The sequence below is a fragment of the Mobula hypostoma genome, chromosome 5 (assembly GCF_963921235.1).
Source record: "Mobula hypostoma chromosome 5, sMobHyp1.1, whole genome shotgun sequence".
Classification (NCBI taxonomy): domain Eukaryota; kingdom Metazoa; phylum Chordata; class Chondrichthyes; order Myliobatiformes; family Myliobatidae; genus Mobula; species Mobula hypostoma.
Window position 1 is genome coordinate 22011536 of NC_086101.1, and position 25278 is coordinate 22036813.

Below are 25278 nucleotides of genomic sequence, written 5' to 3' on the forward strand. Positions count from 1 at the left end.
CTGGACTAATCCAAGCACAGCAGTGCTGAACCAGACTTTCTCCTTAGTCCTGTGTTATCTTTCCTCTTATCAGGTGCAATGATCCCCATCTCAGCCACTCCTTGTGACAGTGTGTCTGGTGAAGAAGGTTTTCAAACCTCTTCACACCCCGACTAAAGTTCATTATAGTTCAAAATCTTTATTCACAATAATACAAACATACAAAAGAAGATGCAGTGTAAAACTATTGCATTCAGTAGTGTTACCGTGTTTTTAAACTCTAACACCATTGCCACTCATGAGCCCCCCCCCCCGTGGTAACACAGTACATTGATGTTTGAGGGGGGTTTCCACCCCACTCAGCCCATCCATGCGCAGTAGTGGAAGGCACCGATCCTGTAGTTCTTCTCCACAGAGCCTCAGCACGTACTCCCATACCCGGAAATGTATCCAGTCAGCAGCATTCCCTCATGGGTATATCGCTGCGCTGGAACACCGCAGTAAGTTTCGGGCGGACCAGAAAGCACCCATCACTGAGCTGATGCCGCTCCCACAGCAGATGATGTCTGTCTCAGTGTGTGACCCTGGGATCAGCCCGGAGATCAGAGAGTCCTCTTATTCAGCTGCCGGGGATGAAGCACAGCACGGACCCTTGCACGCACCTCCACAACATCTCAGCAGGAGCACAGTCTGCCGAGACGTGAGAGACTGTCTCTTCTCTACCACGGTTGTCCAGAGGCCAGTGTGCATTGGCGAAGGTATGTCATCTGTAGGGGGAAGTTCTGACAGGGAGGACACCACTCACTGTCAGCCAAGTGAGGTCTTGATGAGTTCTGGCAATGAGGCAATGGTTTGTACAGTGTACTCAGAAATAGACTTACGATTCTAACCCTTACCTTCAACATTGGGGTGCACAGTGCATAATGTTCCCTCGATTCTACACCCCTCATTTTATCACTGGCTCCAAGATGAGGCCACCCTCTTATCAAGAGTTGGAATTTGCATGTGTTTTTTTTTAACTGGTAAATTGCAAACAATATGCAGTTTGTTTATTGACATGATGCTCTCTGTTGGCAGGAAAAGGGTGCAAAACGCCGGCCAATTTACAGACAAGTATCATCTTTACTGTGGTGGTACCATTGATAGTTCTGGTGATCATCTTCACAGTTTATGCCTTATTTTGTAAGTAACCTTACCACAAATACAGAACAAAATTATGTCACAGCAACCGTGTATGTATGATGCAGAGTAATATGTTTCAAGATCATTTAGAACACAGATCATGAAGGATCCCACCCACCCTGCTCATGGACTGTTTGTTCCACTCAGATCTGGGAGGAGGTTGTCTGGTATCCACAACCGAACCACCAGCCTTTGATAAGGCTTGTCAACACCCCCATGCCCCAAACATCACCTCCTTATCATTTCCTGTCAATCGCCTCACGTACAGGCACACCCTGCGTCTACCATTATTTTGTGGGCATGCTCTCAATCTATGTGTATAAGCAGTCTTTTGTATTTATACTTATTGTGTTTTTTATTATATGGCTCTTTATCTTGGTGTGCTTTTTACATCTGGAGTAACAACTATTTTGTTCTCCTTTACACTTGTGTACTAGAAATGACATGAAACAATCTTGAATCTTGAATTACAGCACAATATAGGCCCTTTGGCCCTTAATTTTGCACTGAGCATTTAACCTACTCCAAGATCAATCTAACCCGTCCCTCCGACATAACCATCTAGTTTTCTATCATCCATGTATCTATCTTAAATGTCCCTAATGTATCTGCCTCTGCCACCAGCCTTGGCAGTGCGTTCCATGTACCCACCACTCTCTGTGTTAAACAAAAAGAACTCATCTCTGACATCCGCTATACTTTTCTCTGATCACCTTAAAATTATGCCCCATCATATTTCCCATTTCAAACCCGGAGAAACAGTCTCTGGCTATTCACTTGCTCTGTGATCCTATCATCCTCTGCACCTCCATCAAGTTGCTTCGCATATTCCTTCACGCCAAAAAGAAAAGCCCCAGCTCGCTCAATCTTTCTGCATAAGACGTGCTCTCCAATCCAGGCAGCATCCTGGTGCATCTCCTCTGCGCCATCCCTAAAGCTTCTACATCCTTCCTATAATGAGACAACCAGAACTGAATGCAATATCTCAAATGTGGCCTAAGCAAAGTTTTATAGAGCAGTGACATTGCCTCATGGCTCCTGAACTAATGAAGACTACCACTCCATGTGGTTGCTTACTTTGACCTAGGAATTGATGTACACTTGGAAAATAGAATGGGTGCAACACATATTTTGTGCATGAGTTCACATCACAGAGCACTGTTGCGTAACGGCCCTGATCATATCCACCTTTGACATTTTGCACCTCTCGGTCACCCTTTGCTGTCGTGAGGGCAAGAACAAGGATCTCCAGGATGAGCTGAACATCTGCATGAGAGCTGGAGACATGATGCGCTAGGAGACCATTGTGGTTGTGATGGGACGGTGAGGAGGAATTGGGAATTCTGGTGGTGGTTGTGGAGGTGATGGAGGCAGAAGGACTCGGATACATGGTGAGGGGCAAGTAGGGAATTTAGTGAGGACCCACCCCCTCCAGTTATTCAAAGGCTCGAGGCTCCTCTTTTGTCACATTTGATCAGGCAAGCAACCTGAAGCAGGTCTGTCACCCATTGTGCTGGCTGCCTTCTGTTCTAGATCCCAGGTCATGAATCCACAGTTCACTTTGGTGAAAGGTGAAAGGTGAAAGGTCAGAAAAGCTGTGCATTTACCATTGTTTGGATACCTTTGTAAAAGTACACACCTACGAGTTTCTTAAGTATCCCTCGAGTACTCTGCCACACTCCTGGCAGCATGTTCCACACCCACACCAAAATAAAAGAATAACAGAACAAGTTAAAATAGAGTACCTAATTCTGACATGTGGCACTATACTTTTCTCCAATTACCTTATAATTGCTATCATCATCATCATCATATGCAGTGTTGTAAGACGTTGGCAGTCATGGTTCATATGATTGTTCTTGACAGATTCTCCTGCAGAAGTGGTTTGCTACTGCTTTCTTCTGGGCAGGGTCTTTACAAGACAGGTGACCCCAGCCATTATCAGTACTCCTCAGAGATTGCCTACCTGGCATCAGTGGTTACATAAAAGTAAATTACAGTAGAAAGCGGCCAGTGAGTGAGTGGGCCAGTGAAGGAGTGGAGCTTTGAGGCTTTGACTCGAGAGGCTTCGACGAGAAGTTGCGGAGGACAAGCTAGCTCGCAGTTAGTTTCTACAATGTCTCCTGAGACGGTGATGTGCCTCTCATGTGAGATGTGGCAGTCATGGGGGAACTCCCCTCTCCCGCAGAGTCACATCTGCCAGAAGTGTATACGGCTGGGCGATCTGGATGACCGTGTAAGGAATCTGGAGCAGCAGCTGGATGACCTTCAACTCATAAAGGAGAACGAGGCAGTCATAGATGAGAGCTACAGGGAGGTAGTCACACCTAGGCTGTCAGAAGCTGGTCGTTGGGTGACAGTCAGAGGGGGGAAAGCGAAGGTGAGCAGACAGGTAGTGCAGAGCACCCCTGTAGCCATTCCCCTGAATAATAAGTTTACCGTCCTGGATACTGCTGGCGGGGAACGACCGACCAGGTGTGAGCCACTGTGGCAGGGCCTCCGGCACTGAGTCTGAGCCTGTGGTGCAGAAGGGTGGGACGGAGAAGGGGAGAGCTGTCGTCATTGGAGGCTCTATAGTCAGGGGAGCAGACAGGAGATTTTGTGGACGTGAGAAGGACACCCGCATGGTTTGTTGTCTCCCGGGTGCCAGGGTCCGGGATGTCTCTGTCCGGGTGCACGACATCCTGGTACGAGAGGGAAAGCAACCAAAAGTCGTGATACATGTTGGGACCAATGACATAGGCAGGAAGAGGGATGAGGTCCTGAAGTGTGAGTTTCGGGAACTAGGCAGAAGGCTGAAGAACAGGACCTCAAGGGTGGCGTTCTCAGGATTGCTGCCAGTGCTACGTGACAGTGATGGTAAGAATTGGAGGAGATGGCAGTTGAATGCGTGGCTGGGGAGTTTATGCAGGGAGCAGGGTTTTAGATTTTTAGATCATTGGGATCTCTTCTGGGGAAGGTGGGACCTGTACAGATTGGATGGGTTGCACCTGAACTCGAGGGGGAGCAATATCTTTGCAGATGTTGGTTTGCTAGCATGGTTCGGGAGGGTTTAAACTAATTTGCGAGGGGGATGGAACTCAGAGTAATAGATCAGTGAAAGAAGTGCATGGAGTAAAGCCAGATCTAACATACAGAGAGGCTTTGAGGAGAGAGAAGCAGAATAAATCGTGTAAAGACAGTAAGGTAGAAGGGCTGAAATGTTTGAAGAGCCAGTGGATGTAGTGTACCTGGACTTTCAGAAAGCCTTTGATAAAGTCCCACATAGGAGATTAGTGGGCAAAATTAGGGCACATGGTATTGGTGGCAGAGTACTGACATGGATTGAAAATTGGCTGGCTGACAGAAAACAAAGAGTAGCGATTAACGGGTCCCTTTCGGAATGGCAGGTCGTGACCAGTGGGGTACTGCAGGGTTCAGTGCTGGGACCGCAGCTGTTTACAATATGTATTAATGATTTAGATGAGGGAATTAAAAGTAACATTAGCAAATTTGCTGATGACACAAAGCTGGGAGACAGTGTGAAATGTGAGGAGGATGTTATGAGAATGCAGGGTGACTTGGACAGGCTGGGTGAGTGGGCAGATGCATGGCAGATGCAGTTTACTGTGGATAAATGTGAGGTTATCCACTTTGGTGGTAAGAACGGGAAGGCAGATTATTATCTAAATGGAGTCAAGTTAGGAAAAAGGGAAGCACAACGAGATCTAGGTGTTCTTGTACATCAGTCACTGAAAGCAAGCATGCAAGTACAGCAGGCAGTGAAAAAAGCTAATGGCATGCAGGCCTTCATAACAAAGGGAATTGAGTATAAGAGCAAAGAGGTCCTTCTGCAGCTGTACAGGGCCCTGGTAAGACCACACCTGGAGTACTGTGTGCAGTTTTGGTCTCCAAATTTGAGGAAGGACATTCTTGTTATTGAGGGAGTGCAGCGTAGGTTCACAAGGTTAATTCCCAGGATGGCGGGACTGTCATATGTCGAAAGATTGGAGCAATTGGACTTGTATACTCTGGAATTTAGAAGGCTGAGAGGGGATCTTATTGAAACATATAAGATTATTAAGGGATTGGACACGCTGCAGGCAGGAAGCATGTTCCTGCTGATGGGTGAATCCAGAACCAGAGGCCACAGTTTAAGAATTAGGGGTAGGCTATTTAGAACGGAGTTGAAGAAAAACTTTTTCACCGAGAGAGTGGTGGATATGTGGAATGCTCTGTCCCAGAAGGCTGTGGAGGTCAAGTCTCTGGATGCTTTCAAGAAGGAGATGGATAGAGCTCTTAAAGATAGCAGAATCAGAGGTTATGGGGATAAGGCAGGAACTGGATACTGATAGTGGATGATCAGCCATGATCACAGTGAATGGCAGTGCTGGCTCGAAGGGCCGAATGGCCTACTCCTGCACCTATTGTCTATTGTCTATTGTATGTACCTCAATGCAAGAAGCATCAGGGACAAAGGTGATGAACTGAGAGCTTGGATACATACATGGAATTATGATGTAGTGGCCATTACAGAAACTTGGCTGGCACCAGGGCAGGAATGGATTCTCAATATTCCTGGATTTCAGTGCTTTAAAAGGGATAGAGAGGGGGGAAAAGGGGAGGAGGGGTGGCATTACTGGTCAGGGATAATATTACAGCTACAGAAAGGGTGGGTAATGTAGCAGGATCCTCTTTTGAGTCAATATGGTTGGAAGTCAGGAACAGGAAGGGAGCAGTTACTCTATTGGGGATATTCTATAGACCCCCTGGTAGCAGCAGAGATACAGAGGAGCAGATTGGGAGGCAGATTTTGGAAAGGTGCAAAAATAACAGGGTTGTTATCATGGGTGACTTTAACTTCCCTAATATTGATTGGCACCTGATTAGTTCCAAGGGTTTAGATGGAGGAGAGTTTGTTAGGTGAGTCCAGGACGGATTCCTGTCACAGTACGTGGACAGATCAACCAGGGGGAATGCCATACTAGATCTAGTACTAAGTAATGAACCGGGTCAGGTCACAGATCTCTCAGTGGGTGAGCATCTGGGGGACAGTGACCACCGCTCCCTGGCCTTTAGCATTATCATGGAAAAGGATAGAATCAGAGAAGACAGGAAAATTTTTAATCGGGGAAAGGCAAATTATGAGGCTATAAGGCTAGAACTTGCAGGTGTGAATTGGGATAATGATTTTGCAGGGAAATGTACTACAGACGTGTGGTCGATGTTTAGAGATCCCTTGCGGGATGTTAGGGATAAATTTGTCCCTAAAGATAAAGAATGGTAGGGTGAAGGAACCATGGGTGACAAGTGAGGTAGAAAATCTAGTCAGGAAGAAGAAGGCAGCATACATGAGGTTTAGGAAGCAAGGATCAGATGGGTCTATTGAGGAATATAGGGAAGCAAGAAAGGAGCTTAACAATGGGCTGAGAAGAGCAAGAAGGGGGCATGAGAAGGCCTTGGCGAGTAGGGTAAAGGAAAACCCCAAGGCATTCTTCAATTATGTGAAGAAAAAAAGGATGACAGGAGTGAAGGTAGGACTGATTAGAGATAAAGGTGGGAAGATGTGCCTGGAGACTGTGCAAGTGAGCGAGGTCCTCAATGAATACTTCTCTTCGGTATTCACCAATGAGAGGGAACTTGATGACGGTGAGGACAATATGAGTGAGGTTGATGTTCTGGAGCATGTTGATATTAAGGGAGAGGAGGTGCTGGAGTTGTTAAAATACATTCGGACAGATAAGTCCCCGGGGCCTGACGGAATATTCCCCAGGCTGCTCCATGAGGCGAGAGAAGAGATTGCTGAGCCTCTGGCTAGGATCTTTATGTCCTCGTTGTCCACGGGAATGGTACCAGAGGATTGGAGGGAGGCGAATGTTGTCCCCTTGTTCAAAAAAGGTAGTAGGGATAGTCTGGGTAATTATAGACCAGTGAGGCTTACGTCTGTGGTGGGAAAGCTGTTGGAAAATGTTCTTAGAGATAGGATCTATAGGCATTTAGAGAATCATGGTCTGATCAGGGACAATCAACATTCCTTTGTGAAGGGCAGATTGTGTCTAACAAGCCTGATAGAGTTCTTTGAGGAGGTGACTCGGCATATAGATGAGTGTAGTGCAGTGGATGTGATCTATATGGATTTTAGTAAGGCATTTGACAAGGTTCCACACGGTAGGCTTATTCAGAAAGTTAGAAGGCATGGGATCCAGGGAAGTTTGGCCAGGTGAATTCAGAATTGGCTTGCCTGCAGAAGGTAGAGGGTGGTGGTGGAGGGTGTACATTCAGATTGGAGGATTGTGACTAGTGGTGTCCCACAAGGATCTGTTCTGGGACCTCTACTTTCGTGAATTTATTAACGACCTGGATGTGGGGGTAGAAGGGTGGGTTGGCAAGTTTGCAGATGACACAAAGGTTGGTGGTGTTGTAGATAGTGTAGAGGATTGTCAAAGATTGCAGAGAGATATTGATAGGATGCAGAAGTGGGCTGAGAAGTGGCAGATGGAGCTCAACCCGGAGAAGTGCGAGGTTGTACACTTTGGAAGGACAAACTCCAAGGCAGAGTACAATTAAATGGCAGGATACTTGGTAGTGTGGAGGAGCAGAGGGATCTCGGGGTACATGTCCACAGATCCCTGAAAGTTGCCTCACAGGTGGATAGGGTAGTTAAGAAAGCTTATGTGGTGTTAGCTTTCATAAGTCGAGGGATGGAGTTTAAGAGTTGCGAGGTAATGATACAGCTCTATAAAACTCTGGTTAGGCCACACTCGGAGTACTGTGCCCAATTCTGGTCGCCTCACGATAGGAAGGATGTGGAAGCATTGGAAAGGGTACAGAGGAGATTTACCAGGATGCTGCCTGGTTTAGAAAGTATGCATTATGATCAGAGATTAAGGGAGCTAGGGCTTTACTGTTTGGAGAGAAGGAGGATGAGAGGAGACATGATAGAGGTGTACAAGATAATAAGAGGAATACATAGAGTGGATAGCCAGCGCCTCTTCCCCAGGGCACCACTGCTCAATACAAGAGGACATGGCTTTAAGGTAAGGGGTGGGAAGTTCAAGGGGGATGTTAGAGGAAGGTTTTACTCAGAGAGTGGTTGGTGCGTGGAATGCACTGCCTGTGTCAGTGGTGGAGGCAGATACACTAGTGAAGTTTAAGAGACTACTAGACAGGTATATGGAGGAATTTAAGGTGGGGGCTTATATGGGAGGCAGGGTTTGAGGGTCGGCACAACATTGTGGGCTGAAGGGCCTGTAGTGTGCTGTACTATTCTATAACTAGCACATGGGATATGCACCAGATGCTCGTATGACCATCGCAACCTGCTCCCTATAGCTTCACGTGGCTCTGGTCGGTGGGTGGGTGGGGGGAGGCTAAGCCGGTGTTGCACCTTGCCCAAGTGTGACCTGCAGTTTAGTGGAGAGAAGGAGCACCTTACACCTCCTTTGGTAGAAATGTATCTCCACTCTGCCAGCCCCTTAATATCATGCCCCCTCATGTCAACCATTTCTGCCCTGGGGGAAAAAAATATCCCTGGCTGTCCACTCAGTCTATGCCTTTTATCATCTTGTACACCTCTATTAAATCACCTTTCATTGTCCTTCCGCCCTAAGAAAGCCTATCCTCAGAAGACATGCTCATTAATGTGGGCAGTACCTGATAATTCTCCGCTGCACCCTCTAAAGTTTCCACCTCCTTCTCATGAGGCGGTGATCACAATACAACACAATACGAGAAAAGGTGTTGTCTAATTATGCTTTTATAGAGCTGCAGCATTACCTGGCGGCTCTTGAACTCAATCCCCCGACTAATGATGGCAAACGCACCAAATCGCATACTTCAGTGCAGAAATGGAGTATAATTTACCATCTTCCATGGCCTGTGCAGGCAAGCAGGATGTCAGTTGAAATCTGTTGCATAGCACACGAAGCTGTTGTGACTTTCTTCAGCAACTTCATCTAGTATTCTTGGAGATTCTCTTAAAGCTAGCTATCAGGACTGTACCATCTGCTTATTGCAGTTTCTTCAGATTGCATCCACCCATTATCATGCCTGGAATACTGCTAACTTCTCTTAGGATCTTCTCCCTATGAAGATTGAATAGGTCGGGCAAGAGAACACAACCCTGTCTGTTTCCCCTCTTAATCGGGACAAAATCACTTGTCCCATTTTCAACCCTCATTCCTGCTCTTAGTTTCCAATACAAAGAGTGAGGCTCCAAAAACTGAGAGCTGTCATAAAATGAAATTGAAACAAACACAAGTTTACACGGAGATAAATCGGCTGAGTGGTGTGATAGAATTGCGCGGGCTTGGGTTTCTGATGTTATCAGACTAGTTCCCAGAATTGTACTGTGGTGAGTGCTGAGAAATGTATCATGGTTATGCGGATGTGTAGCTGTTTGTCAAGTCTACATCGAGCATTGGATGAAGCTGAATCGAGACCAGTAAGAATGGAGCAGAGGAGCCGAGCGTGGGCATGTCACTTGCAGGTTTCCCCCGGCACATCCCTGGGGGTCACTGCACACGGAACATTTTACTGTATGTTTTGAGCTCAGTCCGAATCTGAATCATGAGTCTGGAAGCTCAGGGTTGCACCTGCAGTTTGAACAGAGATGACTATCTTTCATGGGGAAGGGCAGAGTATCATCTCAGCCTAAGCCCAGTCATGGGTGGTAGGGAGGGAAGCTAACTGATGTTTTAAAGTTTTCGTGAAAGGTAAAACAATCTAGAGAAAGGGTTCCCAACCTTTTTTACGCCATGGGCTCCAAGTTGGGAACCCTGGATCTGGGAGAGTTAACAGCTCACCAACCTTCCCTTAAAAAATGTAAATAAGGAGCCAGGAAGTTATTTGTTCACTGCAAAGTACCTAGCCTCTGACCTTGCATCTCTCCTCCATCAATGGTTTCCTGGGTTTTGATAATGGAAGGCTCAGTAATGCTCTGGTTTGTGAATATAACATATAGTCCCCCTCTCCCCCTCCCCACTTCACCTGATCTCACCTATCACTTGCCAGCTTCTTTTCCTCCCCACTACCCCCCAACCACCTTATCCTGGCTTCTGTCCCTTTCCTTTCCAGTCCTGGTGAATGGTCTCAGCCCAAAACATCGACTCTTTGTCCCCTCCAGAGATGTTGCCTGACCCACTGAGTTCCTCTGGCCTTTTGTGTGTCGCTCTAAATATTGCAGGCAGGTGGTTGGACACTTACACATTGGAGACGAAAGCTTTGCACTTCCCTGGCTGGCATGTGACATGCCCCATATATCAGCACATCCTGAATGCCCCGCTAGCCTCACTGATGTGGGGTGTCCAGACCATTTCCCCACAGATTCCTCACTGTTTGCAGAAGGACGGTGCTTTTTTTTTTGGCTCAACTTTCAATGACTCTGCTGTAATTTATCTCACTTTATTTTGACATCAATCTTCCAGTGAACAAATCCTCCTCGCTGGCTTCCACTTTAGTCTGCTTGTGTCTCGTCCAGTTTCCTTTACTCATGTCACTGTAAACCACAGTTTAAAGTGGAGCCATAGAGCACTGCAGCATAGAAAAAGGTCCTTCGGCCCATCTGGTCCAGACCAACACATTTTTCTGCAAGGTCCCATCTACCCATAGTCCTCCACAGTCCTCTCATTGATGAACCTATCCAAAGTTCCTTTAACTGCGTTAACTGAAGCTGTATCCACCACGTCTGTTGGCAGCTTAATCCACACTTGCACCACACTCTGAGTGAAGAAAATTCCCCTGTGGTTGCCCTTAAGTTTAAAACGAATGTGAAATACCTATGACCTCTAGCTCTACTCTGACTCAACCTCAGAGGAAAACACCTTGTGCTTACCCTATCTATATCTCTCATAATTCTGTATACCTCTATAGTTTTTAATTAATTTCCTGCTATGCTGCTGGCATTTAGAGCAGCAATGAAGGTTCTCCATCTCTCTCTGTCTTTGGCCACGTAGAATGAATGTTCGTTGATGTTTTCGTAACAAATTTTTGTTTGACCATTCAGGGTTGTTAGCCCTGAGCTGAACCTCCAGACCTGGAGGACAAGTGGACCACTCTTTAGTCTGGCCTTTACCCTTTGACCTGCTTGGCATGTGTGACCCTAAAGCATAAAGCCCCAGACTCCTGCCAATATAGCTCTCGGGGTCCTTGAGACACTACTACTACTACTACGTCGACTCAGGCCTAGGGGACACACAAGCCTCCAAACCCTACAATAAGGGTCAGAGGAAGCTTTCAACATTTTGTACTAAGCTCTAACTTGGTCTGGCTCCAACATGATCCTGAAGCCTCAAAATAAAATTTTAAAAAACTGAAGTTTAAAAGAAATCAAAGTACTGGAGGAGCTCAGTGGGTCAGGCAGCATCTGTAGAGGCAACGTCCAGGCCAGACCCTGCTTCAGGGCTTGACTGCACTCTGTTATGTCTTCCGGCATCGTCAGTCTCTCGTGTCCACTCTCCTTTCGCTTCTGCAGATTAAAGTTCAAAATAAGTTTATTATCAAAGTGGATTCTACCTTGAGATTTGTTTTTCTGGCAGGCAAATGTAAAGAAATGCAATCCAATTTGTGAGAAGCTATAACCTGCAAAGACTGACAAACAACCAGTATGCAACAGAATATAAATCATGCAAATAATTTAAAAAGCAAATAAGTTTGTCCTACTCCCGTCAAGGAGGAGGCTGTATAGTTACTTTCCTCAAACAGTAAAACTGATCAGTACTTCCACCCGCTAACTCACCCCTCCACATCCCCAAATAGCATTGCTTTATCATTTCTTGTCAGTCGTCTCACGTACAGACACTCCTGTGCCAGGCCTCACTTTACAGAAGTACAATCAATAAACATGCATAAGCTTTCTTAAGCATCTACAGTCTTTGTTTTCTTTTTACATTATTCTTTACATTGTTCTTTATCTTACTGTGGGTTTTTTTTCGTCCTGCATCAGATCCAGAGTAACAATTATTCCGTTCTCCTTTACACATTTACCGGAAATGACATTAAACAATCTTGAATTATGTGAATAATACTGAGTTGCAGAGACCTCGGAAGTGAGCCAATAGATTGTGGAGTCAGTGTTGAGGGGAATCAGAATCAGGTTTAATATCACTGGCATGTGTCATAAAATTTGTTGACTTTGCAGGAGCAGTAAAATGCAATACATAATAATAGAGGGGAAAACCCTCTATTAATATACGTATATATAAGGTGTCCCTCCTTGAAGAGGTCCTGGATAATATGGAGCAGAGTGAGTTTACAACTCTCCAAAGCTCACTTCGACCTCTACAGTAGCCCCCCCCCCTCGCCCCATACCAGACGGTGATGCAACCAGTTAGAATGCTCTCCACAGTACAGCTGTAGAAATTTTCAAGTGTTCTTGGTGACAAACTAAATCTTCTCAAACACCCTATGAAATAGATCTGCTGTCTTGCCTTCTTTGTAGCTGCATCAATATGTTGAGTTCAGGTTAAATCCTCAGAGATATTGACACCAAGGAACTTAAAATTACCCATTCTTTCCACTTCTGATCCCCTCTATGAAGACTGGTGTGTGTTCCTTCATCTTATCCCTTCTGAAGTCCACAATCATTTCTTTGGTCTTACTGATGTTGAGTGCAAGGTTGTTGCTACGACACCACTCAACTAGCTGATATATTTCACTCCTGTACTCCCTTTTGTCACCATTTGAGATTCTGCCAACAATGATTGTATCACCAGCAAATTTAGTCGTGGGTGTGGAGAGAGAGTAGAGCAGTGGGCTAAGTACACACCCCTGAGGTGTGTCAGTGTTAATTTTCAGTGAGGTGGAGATATATTTCCAATCCACACAGATCATGGTCTTCCAGTTAGGAAGTCCAGGATGGAATTACAGAGGGAGGAACAGAGGCCCAGGTTCAGAATCAGAATCAGGTTTATTGTCACCGACACGTGTCATGAAATTTGTTAACTTAGCAGCAGAAGTTCAAACATCTCTTAAATGTCCTAAATGTATTTGCCTCTACCACCATCCCAGACACCACGTTCCCCAGGCACCCACAATCTCTGTGAAAAAAAAAACTTCCTCTCACATCTCCTTTGAATTTACTCACTGTCACCTCAAATGCATGGCCTCTGGTATCAGACGTTTCAACCCTGGGAAAATGATATTGTCTGCCAACTCTATCTATGCCTTCATAATCTTATAAACCTCTATCAGGTTTCCCTTAGCCTCTGATGCTCCAGCGAAAGTAACCCAGGTTTGCCCAGTCGTTACAATTGAGGCATCATCCCGGTAGACCTATTCCACACCCTCTCTTAAGCCTAAGCATCTATCCTATAATATACACAATACTCCAGATGTGGCCTAACTAGAGATTTATAAAGCTGCAACATAATTTTCTGACCTTTGAAATCAGTGCCTACAAATAATAAAGACAAGCATGCCACAGGCCTTGTTAACCACTCCATCAAACTGTGTAGACACTTTCAGGGAGCTATGAACTTGAACTTCAACACCCTCATCAATACTGTCCTGAACAGTGTACTTTCTCTACATTTGACCAGCCAAGGTGCAAAAGCTTCAGACATTTGTGTCACGTACCCCGTGACGGGGATAAAGAACCAGCAGAAATAGAAACCACTTTGGAGTCTTGTATTGCTATAAACTACTAATATTTATTAGAAACTACGCAATACAGTAATATCAAAGTGAATAGTTCACGCAGGTTAGCAATGATTATATATAAAAGTAAGTGTGGAATATATATGTATGATAAAAAACAAGCTTCTTTAAGTCTAGAGGTAAAAAGATACAGTCTTACGATGTTGAGTAAAGTTCAGTTCAGTTCAGTTCGTGGTATTTAGTTGAGTAGTGATGGAGAGAGAGAGAGAGAGTGAGTTGAGTCTTCAGGTGAGCTGATGCCGTTGATCTTCTCGTCGTCCTCTGAAATCCTTTACAAGTCACCGACTGTGACTTTAACCAGGGGGACCAGTTTTCCTGTGGTGGAGCTATCACCCCGGCAAGGGTGGACAGATAGACAACTCCCCACCAGTCAACCCCTTCTCCTACGTTGGAATTGCAACTTGGAATCGATCCGCCTGATCGATCCTCCAAAACCCACTTTCTCTGCGGGCACAACAATGCTCATTCAGTGTCCGGATCATGCGTCTGAGGTCTGTATCGTCTGACCTCCCATTTATTTCACCAGGCTGAGCATCACCTGTCATTCAAAGAGTCCCTCCCTCCTTTGTCTGTAAAGAAGTGCAAGCAGGCAACAAGTCCTTGAAAGTAACATCAACAATCTGCCTTTGGTCACCATAGCAACCTTCGAGCTGCTCGGTGCTGTCTCCAACTCCAAACTCAGTAAAAATCCAAAGTTACTTCCAATGCCTTAAAGTGACAGTCCAACTGTTAATCTTCATCTCTCTATCTCTTCAAAACAAACCATCAATGATGAAGGTCTCTCGCTGTCTCTCTTTAAACAGTTAATAGGGGCACTCCAGGATCCCCTCACACTCCCCTTCATCAGGGGAAAAAAATTGTCGAAGATGATTTTTTTAAAATGTCCATCACAGGGTTTTAAACAATACGGGGAAAAAAAACATCAGATGACAAAGCAAAAAAAAATGTGTACAATTTCCTACTTAACATCTGGATAACTAATCGGCTATAACATTGTCAGTACCTTTTACATGTTTGATTTTTAAGTCACCTTCCTGCAATACTAGACTCCAATTTAACAACCTTCTATTATTATCCTTCATTTTATTTAAAAACACCAGCGGATTATAACCCATGTAAACCACAAGTGGCTTCAGAGCAACAGAAGGGTTTTGAGGTCACTGATCATAGGCCTCAAAATGTTGTAAAGCCAGAATAAGTGCTAGTAATTCCTTTTCAACAGTTGAATAATTTTTCTGGTGTACATTAAAGTTCTTTGAGAAATAAGTTACTGGATGTTCAATGTCATTCACTCCCTTCTGTAACAGTACTGCCCCAGCAGCTTCGTCACTAGCATCTGTTGCTATAGAAAATGGCTTCGAAAAATCAGGTGCTTTGAGCACAGGATGATAACGCAGGATGGTTTCCAGACATTCAAATGCCTCCAGGCAAAGGTCACTCCATTCAAATCTTTCACTCTTCCCCAGGAGTTTTGTTAGGGGGAAAACGATGTCAGCAAAGTTCTTACATAACTTATGATAATACCCAACCATCCCTAAAAACCTTCTCAAAGCTTTCTTGCTAGTCGGAACAGGAACTTCAGCAATAGCTTGAACCTTGGCCTGTACAGAAGCCAGTTGGCCTTGGCCCACCACATAACCCAGGTATGTGACTGTGGCATGGCCAAATTCACTTTTAGCAAGGGTCACTGTAAGATTGACCTTAGACAGTCTATCAAACAGTTTTTCTACAACTGCAATATGTTCTTCCCATGTGTCATTCCAGACCACTAAATCATTGATATGAACTCCTGTGCTTTCTAACCCTCCAATCACCAAATTGATTATCCTTTGAAATTTTTTAAAAAAGGAGGGAGAGAGAAACCGGGGAATTATAGGCCGGTTAGCCTAACGTCGGTGGTGGGGAAACTGCTGGAGTCAGTTATCAAGGATGTGATAACAGCACATTTGGAAAGCGGTGAAATGATCGGACAAAGTCAGCATGGATTTGTGAAAGGAAAATCATGTCTGACGAATCTCATAGAATTTTTTGAGGATGTAACTAGTAGAGTGGATAGGGGAGAACCAGTGGATGTGGTATATTTGGATTTTCAAAAGGCTTTTGACAAGGTCCCACATAGGAGATTAGTGTGCAAACTTAAAGCACACGGTATTGGGGGTAAGGTATTGGTGTGGGTGGAGAATTGGTTAGCAGACAGGAAGCAAAGAGTGGGAATAAACGGGACCTTTTCAGAATGGCAGGCGGTGACTAGTGGGGTACCGCAAGGCTCAGTGCTGGGACCCCAGTTGTTTACAATATATATTAATGACTTGGATGAGGGAATTAAATGCAGCATCTCCAAGTTTGCGGATGACACAAAGCTGGGTGGCAGTGTTAGCAGTGAGGAGGATGCTAAGAGGATGCAGGGTGACTTGGATAGGTTGGGTGAGTGGGCAAACTCATGGCAGATGCAATTTAATGTGGATAAATGTGAAGTTATCCACTTTGGTGGCAAAAATAGGAAAACAGATTATTATCTGAATGGTGGCCGATTAGGAAAAGGGGAGGTGCAACGAGACCTGGGTGTCATTATACACCAGTCATTGAAAGTGGGCATGCAGGTACAGCAGGCGGTGAAAAAGGCGAACGGTATGCTGGCATTTATAGCGAGAGGATTCGAGTACAGGAGCAGGGAGGTACTACTGCAGTTGTACAAGGCCTTGGTGAGACCACACCTGGAGTATTGTGTGCAGTTTTGGTCCCCTAATCTGAGGAAAGACATCTTTGCCATAGAGGGAGTACAAAGAAGGTTCACCAGATTGATTCCTGGGATGGCAGGTCTTTCATATGAAGAAAGACTGGATGAACTGGGCTTGTACTCATTGGAATTTAGAAGATTGAGGGGGGATCTGATTGAAACGTATAAGATCCTAAAGGGATTGGACAGGCTAGATGCGGGAAGATTGTTCCCGATGTTGGGGAGGTCTAGAACGAGGGGTCACAGTTTGAGGATAGAGGGGAAGCCTTTTAGGACCGAGGTTAGGAAAAACTTCTTCACACAGAGAGTGGTGAATCTGTGGAATTCTCTGCCACAGCAAACTGTTGAGGCCAGTTCATTAGCTATGTTTAAAAGGAAGTTAGATATGGCCCTTGTGGCTACAGGGGTCAGGGGGTATGGAGGGAAGGCTGGGTTCTGAGTTGGATGATCAGCCATGATCATAATAAATGGCGGTGCAGGCTCGAAGGGCCGAATGGCCTACTCCTGCACCTATTTTCTATGTTTCTATGTTTCTATGTTTCCAGAGCATTCTTCATCCTGAAGTGTAAAACATTGTATTCATACAGTCAAGATGGTGTCACAAATGCTGATATCTCTTTAGCCCTCTCTGTTAAAGGAACACCCCGGTACCCTTTTAACAAGTCAATCTTAATAAGGTATTTAGCCTTCCCCACTCTAGCAATACAGTGTTCCATTCTCTTTCTTTGTTCTTTCTTGTTTATAATTTCTTCTTCACCCATTTTACTTTCCTCAAATTTCACTCTGTGAAGATGCTGTTTCACAGGCTGGGCTGGATTCATAATGACGTGATGCACTGCACCTGTGCACCATTTCAAAACACCAATTAGTTTTTTGGTTTTGGATCCAACTGGTGGACCTTATCAGTAATATTTTTCAAAACAATGGAATTCTGACATCTTGGTGAGTCTAGATTCAGTGGGTAAGCATGCCTTTCCATTCCATTATCAGATTTCACAATTCCATTTTGTACTTCAACAATTCTCCCAGCTGCAATTCTAGTAAACAAGTGTCTTATTTTGACTCGACTATTTTGTAAACTTTCCTTAGCAAAGTCACAAAACTCACTAAATCCCTTCCAGTGTTCTCTGAGTAGGGTCAAAGGTCCTTTTGGCCTGTAATTGAACACAGGTTCCAACAAATTACCCTTCACTGCCTTCTGAATCAAATCTCCAACAATAAATAAAAGGAGGGGAACCCCCTCGTTCCCATTTTCCTCATTTCTCACACAGTGATGTCCACCTAAAGGCATACTGTAAGCCATGTTGAACATTTCAACCCTATAACCTTTCAAAACCACCACGTGAATTGCAGGCATAGTAGCTGGTCTCCACTTCCTCATCAACACCTCATCTTTAAGGTAACGTTCCACTGACTCTCTCTGAACCTCCTTTCCTGTGAGAGCCACCATTCCAGAATCTCGCTTCTGTTCCTAGATACATTCCTTTCTCAACAAAGCCAAACCTTTCTTATACACCTTACCCTTATCACCCCACGGATCTCCCACCTGGCACTTATCCCTGTAAGTGCAAGTGCTACACCTGTCCCTACACCTCCTCTCTTGCTACCATTCAGGGCCCCAAACAGTCCTTCCAAGTGAGGCAACACTTCACTTGTGAGTCTGAGTCTGTTGGGGTCATCTATTGCATCCGGTGCTCCCGATGCAGCCTCCTCTACATCGGTGAAACCTGACGCAGATTGGGGGACCGCTTCATCGAGCACCTCCACTCCATCCGCGAAAACAGACAGGATCTCCTAGTAGCCACCCACTTCAACTCTGCTTCCCACTCCCATTCAGATATGTCCATACATGGCCTCCTCTACTGCCATGATGAGGCTAAACTCAGGTTGGAGGAGCAACACCTCATATACGGTCTAGGTAGTCTCCAGCCCCTTGGTATGAACAGAATTCTCCAACTTCTGGAAATTCCCTACCCCTCCCTTCCCCTATCCCTATGTCACTCTGCCCCCTCCCCCAGTCGCCTATCACCTCCCCCATGGTTCTGCCTCCTTCTACTACCCATTGTGTTTTCCCCTATTCCTTCTTCACCTTTCCTGCCTATCACCTCCCTGTTTCCCTTCCCCCACCCCTTTATCTTTCCCCTTACTGGTTTTTCACCTGGCACCTACCAGTCTTCTCCTTCCGACCCTCCCCTCACCTTCTTTATAGGGCCTCTGCCTCTTCCCCCTACAGTCCTGACAAAGGGTTCCGGCCCGAAACGTCGACGGATCTTTTCCACGGATGCTGCCTGACCGGCTGAGTTCCTACAGCGTGTCAGCGTGTTGTGAGTGTTGCTTTGACCCCAGCATCTGCAGATTATTTTGTGTTTACCTTATCAGCTGTACGACTCTCTAAGTCCTGCTGAAATCTGGAAGGTAGAAAAGTCTCTGACACATCATAATTTAAACCTTTGGTCTTGCTATAGGCCTCAGCAGCAGCATTGCTCATTAGCTGAATTGCTGAAACACTCTTATCTTGGAGAGCTGTCAACATGCCTCCATTGTTTATTAAACTCAGTACCATCATCAGGCTGATGAGAATATGAAAGAGGCCAAACAAACTCTTTATCAACTTTCTCCGACCTTCACTACGCCTTGCTTCCATCCCATTACACTGAATAACAGCATGACCTTGCGGGTGCTTACTTCCACATGTCCAAACAAAATCCAACAAACTAGCACATCCTCTCTCAGCAGGCCTTTATCCTGCAAGCAGGGTCAAAGGTCGCACAACCAATCCAACCTTTTCCAGCACTTTATCCAAAATTCCAGGAACAGCACTCTTCCCATTACTTCCAGCAACATTGACCTCATCAGCTTCCAAAACACGGTCTACTACAAATGACTGAGAATCCTCACTTTCCACTGGTACCAAGGTTAACCCCTTACTCACTGAACCAAGATCATCTGACACACAAGGACTGCATTCCCTTTCAACCAAGTCAGGCACCTCAGACTTTAACTGAGCCTCAACATTATGTTCAGAATCCTGTGAACTCACAGGTACTTCAACAACCTGAACACAATCAATCAGAACAACTGCCTCTTCTGGGCTGTCATCACTTGTCCCAGTTTCAAATTCAAGGTCATCTCGAACCTCCCAGCTACTCTCTGGCAAACTCCTTTCTGGAGTAAACCCAACCTTGTGGGTTAAAACTTCTTTGTCTGCTTTCTTATCAAACCCCTTCAGGGTAGGGGCATCCTCTGCCACTGGGTATGCCCTTACCTCACCAGGAATACAACTTTCAAATTCATCACACAAAACGAGCCCTTCCGAGCTGTGAAGATCATCAGGGTCTGACACTAAACCTTTTTGCTGCAACTTCTCCCTTTTAAACTGTCTCTGCCTTTCTGCCACGTGATCTTCACGTTGCCATTTCTCCCTCTCGAGCTGTCTCTGTCTTTCTGCCTCTTCTCTCTGTTTTGCTGCCTCTCTGGCCTCTCTCTCGAGCTGTTTTAATTTCAGTTCATGCTCCCTGTTTACTATTTCCAACAGAAGCTGAAGCTCATCCTCAGTAGGTTCACCTTCCACGAACAACTCTAACGCCCCCTCATCAAATGTTCCCTTATCTATATAATATTCAACTATTTTCCTTTGAATTTCTACTTTACTCACACCCTTCTTTACCTCAATTCTCAATTCCTTAGCAGTGTCCTGCACATCATCCTTTTTAGTTAACTTCAAAGTCACCGGGTCTGATGATTTCAGAAAGTCCCTAACATCCATTTCTGCTGTTTTTCCACACAACCAAATCAAAAGTCCAAATCAAAACAGATTTTCCCCAATCAATTCAAACCAGCCTCCCGACGAATTTGTTCATATTGCGGACGCAGGCCCCAATTTATGTCACTTACCCCGTGACGGGGATAAAGAACCAGCAGAAATAGAAACCACTTTGGAGTCTCGTATTGCTATAAACTACTAATATTTATTGGTAACTACGCAATACAGTAATATCAAAGTAAATAATTTCACACAGGTTAGCAATGATTATATATAAAAGTAAGTGTAGAATATATATGTATGAAAAGTAAAGTTACGATGTTAAGTATAGTTCAGTTAGTGGTATTTAGTTGAGTGGCTATGGAGAGAGAGAGAGAGAGAGAGAGAGAGAGAGAGAGAGACGAGTCGAGTCTTCAGCTGAGCTGATGCCGTCAATCTTCTCGTCGTCCTCCGAAATCCTGTACAAGTCACCGACTGTGACTTTAACCAGGGGGACCAGTTTTCCTGCGGTGGAGCTATCACCCCGGCAAGGGTGGACACATAGACAACTCCCCACCAGTCAACCCCTTCTCCTACGTTGGAATTGCAATTTGGAATCGATCCGCCTGATCGATCCTCCAAAACCTACTTTCTCTGCGGGCACAACAATGCTCATTCAGTGTCCAGATCATGTGTCTGAGGTCTGTATCGTCTGACCTCCCATTTATCTCACCAGGCTGAGCATCACCTGTCATTCAAAGAGTCCCTCCCTCCTTTGTCTGTAAAGAAGTGCAAGCAGGCAACAAGTCCTTGAAAGTAACATCAACAATCTGCCTTTGGTCACCATAGCAACCTTCGAGCTGCTCGGTGCTGTCTCCAACTCCAAACTCAGTAAAAATCCAAAGTTACTTCCAATGCCTTAAAGTGACAGTCCAACTGTTAATCTTCATCTCTCTATCTCTTCAAAACAAACCATCAATGATGAAGGTCTCTCGCTGTCTCTCTTTAAACAGTTAATAGGGGCACTCCAGGATCCCCTCACGTTTGGTCCCTTCTACAGGCAAGCCAGTTCCGAATCCAAACAGACAATTCACCATTGATCTCATGCATCTTAATATTTTGTATAAGCCCCCCACCATGAGGGACTCTCAAATGCCTTCCTAAAATCCATGTAGACGACAACCACAGCTCTACCTACATCAGTCACCTGAGTCTCCTCATCAGAAAACTCAATCAAGTTCACTTCCATAGATGCTGCCTGATCTGCTGAGTTCTTCCAGCATTTTGCATGTGTTACTCGAATAAGACACAAGCCAAGCTAGCTCTCCCTAATTAGGCCACGGTGTTCTAAATGCTCCTAAATCCTATCCCTCAGAATACTTTCCAGCAATTTCCCTACCACTGAGGTAAGACTCGGAGATCTTTGGTTTCCAGGATTATCCCTAATTCTCTTCTTGAATAATAGATCAATATTAGCTGCTCGTCAGTCCTCTGGGACCTCATCTGTGGCATAAGAGGACAGAAAAATATTGTTCTTATCTCTCCCAATAACCAGGGGTATATTTCATAAGGCCCTGGGTATTTATCCACCTCAATGCTCCCTAAGAGAAATCAACACCACCCTTGTCCTTTACCTTAAAATGCCCTAAAATATCAATATGGTCAGTTCCGATCTCCCTATCCTTGGTAAATGCCAATTTAAATTACTCATTAAGGACCTTAACCAATCCTCCGCATCTGAGCAAATGTTACCTTCTTTATTCTTGAGTGGTCCTAACCTCTCCTTAATTATTCTCTTGCTCTTGACGTATGTTCAGAATTCCTTGGGATTCTCTTTAATTTTACTTTCCTGGTCCCTCCTGGCCTTCCTAATCCCTTTCTTGAATTCTTTTCTAGTTTCTTTATAATCCTTCAGGGCTCTGTTTGATTTTAGCTTTTTTAAGTTTAACATTCACAGGACAAAGAACATAGAAGTTTACTGCACATTACAGGCCTTTTGGCCCACTAAGTTGTGCTGACCCTGTAGCCTACTCTACAGACGGCCTAAAATTTCCCTAGCACTAATTCCTTTTCTTTCTTCTATTTGACTAAATTCATCACCTCTCTCAACATCCGAAGCTCTCTTTCCTTGACATCCTTGCCCTTCCTTCTGACCTGTCCTGTATTAGAAACATAGAAAACCTACATCACAATACAGGCCCTTCGGCCCACAATGATGTGCCGAACATGTCCTTACTTTGGAAGTTGCCTAGGGTTACCCATTACCCTCTGTTTTCCTAGCTGAAGGGAGCTGGACCATGTGCATCTATATCCCTACTCTCCTACGGATGTGCAGCGGGGAGCACCCTAACAAGCTCCATCAATGGGTGGTGTGGAAGTTGCACTGTAACGGACAGGATGGCTCTTCAAGAGGTAGTCAAAGCATGACGGGCACTGGCCTACCCGTCATCAAGGCCATACATACAGAACGGTGCCAGCAAAGGGCCAGTAACATCATGAAGGATCCCACCCACCCTGCTGATGGACTGTCAGGGATGGACCTTGTGGAAGAGAGAGGAGGGTGGTCAGTGGCAGCAAAAATAATTTTACAGGGAGGTAACACACATCAAAGTTGCTGGTGAACGCAGCAGGCCAGGCAGCATCTCTAGGAAGAGGTACAGTCGACGTTTTGGACCGAGACCCTTTGTCAGGACTAACTGAAAGGAAGAGTTAGTAAGAGATTTGAAAGTGGGAGTGGGAGGGGGAGGGGGAGATCCGAAATGATAGGAGAAGACAGGAGGGGGAGGGATGGAGCCAAGAGCTGGACAGGTGATTGGCAAAAGGGATATGAGAGGATCATGGGACAGGAGGTCCGGGAAGAAAGACAAGGGGGAGTGGGGTAAAAAAGCCCAGACGATGGGCAAGCGGTGTAGTGAGAGGGACAGAGGGAGAAAAAGGAGAGAGAAAGAATGTGTGTATGTAAATAAATAATGGATGGGGTATGAAGGGGAGGTGGGGCATTAGCGGAAGTTAGAGAAGTCGATGTTCATGCCATCAGGTCGGAGGCTACCCAGACGGAATATAAGGTGTTGTTCCTCCAACCTGAGTGTGGCTTCATCTTGACAGTAGAGGAGGCCGTGGATAGACATATCAGAATGGGAATGGGACGTGGAATTAAAATGTGTGGCCACTGGGAGATCCTGCTTTCTCTGGCGGACAGAGTGTAGGTGTTCAGTGAAATGATCTCCCAGTCTGCGTCAGGTCTCGAGGTGTTAGATTAGATGAGCTCTATGTGTCTCATTTGTGTCGACACATACAGTGAAATGTGTCACTTTGTGTCAAGTCAAATCAGTAACGATTGTACTTGGGCATCCCTCGAGTGTCGCTGTGCTTATGGTGCCAATGTAGCATGCCCACAGCTCACTAACCCTAAGTGATTCGTGTCTTTGGAATGTGGGAGGAAACCAGAGCACCCAGGGGAAACCCTCTCACCCATGGGGAGAGCACACGAACTTCCCAAACGGCAGCGGCAGGAATCGAACGCCGATCTTACAGCTGTAATGCATCAGGCTCACCACCGCAGTCCCGTGCCGCCTCACGGTACTCGATCCAGAAGCGAGAGGAGCTCCCACAGCTCTACCTCATGGCTGAAGCTGAGCTCGGTACTGCAAAAGAGCCCTGGGGTCCACATTTTTAAGCAGGGCATTTTCGTTTTCATGAGAGAGTATATGGGAGAGAGTGGCTCTTTGAGAACAGTTTGTAATCAGTATACTGGCCAGGAATGAGCAAAATCAAACCATTCATTCCACAGCCGATGGGAGGTGGGGGAGGTGAGAGGGTAATGTTCTCTCACACATAATCCTGGATAAGGGCAGCCGTGGGTCCCTCACAGCAGAGGACACAATCCAACCACTCATTACAAGGTCATGGAAATTAAACTCTGCCAATTCAAAAATCCATTTGGCTGCTGCCAAAGGCTCAGTTTGCCGGAAATCATAGCATTTCAATAAGGCGGCATGTTAAAGACTTTAATGGGATGGACTGGCAGACTTTCCGTTAAACCCCATTAACACCGTCACACACACTTTTTGCTTCGGATTTACGCAGGTTAGAAGGAACAGCATCTCCAGCACGATAAAGCAGCTGCAAGCCTGCTGGATACAGGGCCATATTTAGTGGGGCCAGGGCCCCTGGGTTGGAGGTCCTGATGGGCTCCTGCCAACACCGTAAGATGCTGCTGTACCAAGCAAAAAAAAGGCAAGAACAAGAGCAAAGGTCGTACTGGTCTAACTATCACAGCTGTGGACCAAGACATTGGTTTAGTACAATACGTAGGCTATAAATGTACAGGCCTTAAGAGGGAGGACAGAAAGTAATGCAGATTCTTAGTTTGAAGGACAGCATCTAAAGCACTCAAAAGTGACCTAGACTTAGTTGGCTTAGTAAAGTTATGAGGGAGATGAAGTATGATGTACCCAATCTTAAATCTTTATTTTGCTATTGCTGCACATACCATAGGCCTTATCTCTCAAACAATGCCAAAGCATTTTTATCTAGGTATTTTTCTCAACCGTGTGTTCTGAGAAAGTAAAATGGAAATGAAAGACATAAAGGCCGAGAGAGATGGCACTATGGCAAACTAGGAAACTTGACAATACTCCAACAATCTTTTTGAAAAATGAGATCTAGCACATTCTAACCTATTGCTGTGCTGTGTGGCTTGCAGAGTAAAGACCACTTTACTAGGTTTGTAAACAGTCAACTATTAGCCTATTGCCACAAAAACAGGAACAGAACTGACACGCAAGCCTAGACATTTACAAAGTCAGATGCTTGTTTTTCAAAATTAAAGCCTAGTTCTTCTGGATTTCTTTGCAGCAAAGTCCTTGATCAGATCACTAAAATCCAGTTTCCGAACAAGATCACTTTCGAGTGACATCAGAGTAAGACGACTCAGCCTGTCCTGTCCCATTGTGGATCTGAGCCTATGTAGTTGCCGTTATCAGGCCTGCCAAATATGTCACTG

The 25278-nt window shown here is 45.3% G+C and overlaps 2 protein-coding genes across 4 annotated transcripts in view; one reads left to right on the forward strand and one right to left on the reverse strand.

Annotated features, from left to right (window-relative positions):
• The window catches only part of LOC134346151 (uncharacterized), an 85209-nt gene that overhangs the window by 52540 nt on the left and 7391 nt on the right, over window positions 1–25278 (forward strand). For both annotated transcript variants that reach the window (XM_063047456.1, XM_063047457.1), the window contains one exon: window positions 1057–1161. In XM_063047456.1, coding sequence (XP_062903526.1) covers window positions 1057–1161 — 105 coding nt within the window. The remainder of the gene's footprint in view (window positions 1–1056; window positions 1162–25278) is intronic.
• Window positions 10215–21214, reverse strand: LOC134346150 (uncharacterized). Of its 2 annotated transcripts, none has more exons than XR_010017840.1 (2): window positions 13934–15907; window positions 10215–11605 (listed from the first exon to the last, which is right to left on the reverse strand). XR_010017840.1 is itself a non-coding variant. In XM_063047455.1 (2 exons), the coding sequence occupies exon 1, from the start codon at window positions 20295–20297 to the stop codon at window positions 19272–19274; it is 1026 nt and encodes a 341-aa protein (XP_062903525.1). In that variant the 5' UTR covers window positions 20298–21214; the 3' UTR covers window positions 10215–11605; window positions 18903–19271. The 2 variants fall into 2 exon arrangements, 1 of the variants encoding a protein (XP_062903525.1); XM_063047455.1 differs by lacking the exon at window positions 13934–15907 and adding an exon at window positions 18903–21214.

Excerpts from the sequence above, each read along its gene's own strand:
- LOC134346150 (XM_063047455.1), bottom strand. The coding sequence starts at position 20,297 with ATGGATGTTAGGGACTTTCTGAAATCATCAGACCCGGTGACTTTGAAG.